The following is a 4,754-nucleotide window of genomic DNA, read 5'->3' as shown; positions in this document are numbered from 1 at the left end:
AAAAAATTTTATTGCACAAATTATCAAATACATTTATGTTAAATTATGCAATTAATTTGTGCTTTGTATAGCAGAACATGATATAATAGAAAATATTACACTGCCATCTCCTTTATGGTTCTTAAATATGCCCTCTACAAGCAGCACCCTATATTTTATATGTACCCATTACACCACAAGTACCCCAATAAATTTAACATATAAAGTAAAAAGCTACAAAATAAGATTATAAATAAACAATATTACACAATATGTGTAACCAAAACATATACAGGTATACCTCACTTTACAGCGATTCGCTAATACATCGCTTTGTGGAGCTGAAGATTTTAAACACTGAAAAGAAAGCTAAAACTGCCTTGTTTCACTTTAAGGCGGTTTTCACTTTACAGCGGGGCTCCGGTCCCTAACCCGCTGTATGAGCGGGGTATACCTGTAGTAATAAGAGATTAAAGGTGAAAAACACCACAAGCAAACTTTTTGTCACCATCACTCCATATTTTGTGACTTAATTCCTTGAACTGGACTAATCAACTGAATTTCTTTCATCTGTTCTCACAATGCTTCTTTTTCTTTAACATCCATCTGTTTCTTCATCAGCTAACTGATATCCACTTTACTTGTATTTTATATTTAAAAAGTTATTCCTTTGAATATAGATGTCAGTATAAAAGTATAATACAGTGAGCGCGCTGTTTAAAACAAACATACATTACTAATGCCAAATTAAACAGCACTGATTCTGTCTAAGATTAACTCTGCTTTCCATACAGTATTACTATTTTTTAATCCTTTTTGTTTTCACTGTCAATTATTGACTGGTTCCTTAATGTTAGTTATTTCCCTTTATTGTATTATTTACGTTCTTTATACCAAGCATTGCATTATTTGACCTCCCTCTCTTTCAGTGGTGCTACAGGTCAGAACAAACCGGGAGGAGGAACCTCACAGCAGGTCCCCAAGGTGCACCCTGCTAAACACTTGTTCCCATCGACTCGTTACCAAAGATGGGCACAGCACCATAAAGGCTGTTGGAATGCAGGGGCAGGGCCTATCCTATCTGCGTGACATCTGGGGATTGTTACTGGATATGCGCTGGCGCTGGATGATGCTGGCCTTTTCTGCGTCTTTTCTTGCCCACTGGCTTATTTTTGCTGTATTTTGGTACCTCCTAGCTGAAATGAATGGGGATTTGGCATTAGATCATGATGACCCTCCAGAGAATCACACCATCTGTGTCAAGTACATCACTAGCTTCACTGCTGCCTTTTCATTCTCATTGGAAACACAGCTCACTATTGGATATGGCACTATGTTTCCTAGTGGAGATTGCCCAAGTGCTATTGCTCTTCTGGCAGTACAGATGCTGCTGGGACTGATGCTGGAGGCCTTTATTACAGGTCAGAGCTTTTTGTGTTTTAGTTTTTAAACAAATACAAAATATGTAAAAATAATACAACAGGTTGCCTTTTCTCTTATTTCTCCTGTTTCTGTTTTAGATATTTGTATTTCCTGACAATCTCATTGTCTACGTATTTTACAGGTGTTTTTGTAGCAAAGATTGCACGGCCCAAAAATCGGTCCCCTTCAATCTTGTTTTCAAGACTGGCAGTTGTGGGGAGTCCAGAAGGAAAGCCTTGTCTGATGTTCCAGGTGGCCAACATAAGACCAAGTCCTTTAACTATGGTCAGAGTAAGTGGAATCCTCTACCAAGAAAGGGGAGATGGGCAAATTCAACAGACAACTGTAGACTTTTCACTGGACAGTCAAGCTGGTGGATCAGAATGTCCTTTCTTCTCATTTCCCCTTACCTACTCCCATGTTCTCTCTCCTGGAAGTCAGTTGGCAGTTCTCCTTCAGCGTGAAACATCTTCTTCTAGTCACTTGGAACTGGTGGTTTGTCTGTCGGCAACCCAGGAAGGTTCAGGGGAAATATGTCAATGCCGTACTTCCTATTTGCCAAGTGAAATCTTGCAAGGTCATCGCTTTGCCCCCTGTCTGGCTCGCAGGGCTGAGGGAGGATACCGCATCTGCATGGAGTCTTTTGGCCGTCCACTTCCTGAGCTTCCCCAATCATCACACAGACAATCATACAGAACTGAATTGGAGGTTTGTGCTAACGGACAAAGGGGGGACACCTTCCAAATCTGCGAGACTGGCCTAGGGGAGTAACAGCCAGTAATGTTGATAATATTTTTGCCCCTTCAGCCACTCTAACTCTAACAACAATGCTGACTTTCTCCAAAAGGAAATTTACACTGGAAATGGGATTGTATTATAAGGCTCCTAAAACTGATTCTGTGAACTCACTACAGTACAACTTTCACTTTAAAACTTTACTGCAGGAGGAGCCTATAGGGCACTGTACAACTTATATGCATTAGTTATAAAGAAATGCTAAATTGTTCAGTGGAGTTGAAAACATTCTAGAGTGGGATTAAGAGCAGAGAAAAGGGACAAAGCCATGTCCAAGCTATGGATAAATACACACATGAAATGTGCAGAAAGCATTTGTGTGAATAATAAAGTGGACATGTTTGGAAAGCCAAGCCTCACAAAACGTTTGCATGCCTTTATGAATTGGGGTGCACTGAAGCACATTAAACATACAAATAATGATAAATGTTACATAATATATACAACACAAACATAAAACGCATGCTTCTTTGACATAAGAATTTAGAGAGACAATTTTATATCATAGAAGCAGCTGTATACTGCAGAAACATTCATACTGCTTAGTCATTTTGTTAAACCACACTCTGCTCTTAGAGGAAACACTCTACTAACTCCTAGCTGGCAAAATTACCAGGTAAGAGTACAGACTGAAAAGCTCATGGCCAGAACAGGAAAAAGCAAGGCATAAATGCTGGCCCTGCAACAATCCCTCAGTATATTTCTGTTAATAAAGCTGAATAAACTATTTCCTCACAAAATTCTTGGTATTGATCAGTATTTCTAAGCAGAATAAAACACAAAGCACTGCCTGCATATATAAAGATATAATAAACTTCATTGTCATAATTGCAAATTATGCATAGCATTATACATTAAAGATAGATCCATCTATAAAACTCAAGCAAAAATGCACGTAATAAACACAAAAATTCAAAGTAAAAATGCATAAAAAGGGACCATTATTTTATAAATTTAGAATTTCAATTAGAAAAAACATTTATACTATTACTTTTAAAAATGTTGTATTCCTACTTGTAATTCAAATTTACACACAGCAAACAACTGCTTTATAAAGTAGTAAGACACAAACATGCAATTTACCCTAAGACTAGTGACATATTTAAAAATGTATAAAACAACTTCATTATTTAAATTTAAGCCTGCAATAGACCCTTATTTCTATTAACTGGTTTAATGTAAATCCAATCCAAACCATCTGTAATTTACACAAATGCGTAAAAAAAAAAAAAAAAAACACAATGCTGGTGCATTACTGCAATCCACACTTCATTTAAATGTAATTATTTAGCTATTTTAGAAGGGAGGTTGCTGTGTCTAAACTACTAGGCCTTAATTTAAAGGGACAGTCAAGTCCAAAAAAACTTATTTTTTTCAAATAGGGCATGTAATTTTAAACAACTTTCCTATTTACTTTTATCAACAATTTTATTTTGTTCTCTTGGTATTCTAATTGAAAGCAAACCTAGGAAGGCACAAATGTTAATTTCTAAGCCCTTGAAGGCCGCCTCTATTTTATTTACTTTTCACAGCAGGGGAGAGCAAGCTCATGTAGGCCATATAGACAGCATTGTGAGCACGCCCGTGGCCAGTGGCAGACACTGCACTAATTGGCTAAAATGTCAATAGATAATAACTAAAAGTCATGTGATTAGGGGTGGTCAGAAGATGCTTAGATACAAGTTAGTCACAAAAGTAAAAAAAAGTATATTACTATGACAGTGTTGGTTATGCAAAACTGGGGAATGGGTAATAAAGGGATTATCTATCTTTTTAAACAACAAAAATTCTGGTGTTGACTGTCCCTTTAATTGAACTGGTACTTTTGCAGCAGCACAAGTAATCAAAAGGTCACTCAGGGTATCACACGTTTTCATAGCATGGTCCAATGATTATTGGGTATAAGCAAGACGTGGTATTAATCCTTGCTTCTGACAAAACAGAAATTCCCCTAGAAAAGTAAGATACTTCTGCTTTTTAAATGAAGTAAAACTAGGGGTGGAAGACTTTCTTTTCCACTCTCTCCTTGATGGCCATATAAGGATAAAATGTATATAAATATTTTCTTTTTACCTGGTTCTTTCCGCACTATTTTTTTCTCAAAACGATCTCCTCTGCTGAAAAAGGAAAAAAAATACAATTGAGATACAAAATGAATGTTTTAAGACTAGTGTTTCACATATTAATCTATAAACAAATATAATAGCACTGCCCAATTTGTGACCTCACTACCTAGAAACAATGCTTATAAACAGTCATTTTCACATTAAGATTGGTTAGTTGCAGAGTTCTTAGCTTGAAATAACAGTAAGTGCATTGGTACCAGAGATCACACGCTAGCTGCTGAAAAGGAATACTAAGCAATTAGTACCTGGCAACTTGTGCCACTAAAGTAAAGGAACACAAGAACCTAAATGGCATTTTCTAGACATGTGAATTTGTCATTTCATAGTATGAACAAATGTCTGATGCAGCTAGCAGCATTTGGCTCTTTTGCTACCGGATTTATTTGTGTGAAAGTGCAACAACTGTGCAAATCAAGATCTTTGTGTGTTGCA

General features: G+C 36.8%; 2 protein-coding genes across 4 annotated transcripts in view; one reads left to right on the top strand and one right to left on the bottom strand.

Moving 5' to 3' along the window:
* Positions 1 to 2,936, top strand: part of KCNJ13 (potassium inwardly rectifying channel subfamily J member 13) — a 7,374-nt gene extending 4,438 nt beyond the window's left edge. The window contains exons 3-4 of the mRNA XM_053709922.1: positions 909 to 1,400; positions 1,544 to 2,936. Coding sequence (XP_053565897.1) covers positions 909 to 1,400; positions 1,544 to 2,172 — 1,121 coding nt within the window. The 3' untranslated portion in view covers positions 2,173 to 2,936. The remainder of the gene's footprint in view (positions 1 to 908; positions 1,401 to 1,543) is intronic.
* LOC128656174 (GRB10-interacting GYF protein 2) overlaps positions 1 to 4,412 on the bottom strand; it is a 556,473-nt gene extending 552,061 nt beyond the window's left edge. For all 3 annotated transcript variants that reach the window (XM_053709919.1, XM_053709921.1, XM_053709920.1), the window contains exon 1: positions 4,270 to 4,412. The gene's annotated coding sequence lies outside the window, so the exon portion shown is untranslated. The remainder of the gene's footprint in view (positions 1 to 4,269) is intronic.
* Positions 4,413 to 4,754: the final 342 nt, after the last annotated feature.

Source organism: Bombina bombina, chromosome 4, assembly GCF_027579735.1.
Source record: "Bombina bombina isolate aBomBom1 chromosome 4, aBomBom1.pri, whole genome shotgun sequence".
NCBI classification, from domain to species: Eukaryota; Metazoa; Chordata; class Amphibia; order Anura; family Bombinatoridae; genus Bombina; species Bombina bombina.
The sequence above is the reverse complement of the archived record's forward strand: the minus strand, read 5'-3'. Positions and strand labels throughout refer to the sequence as shown.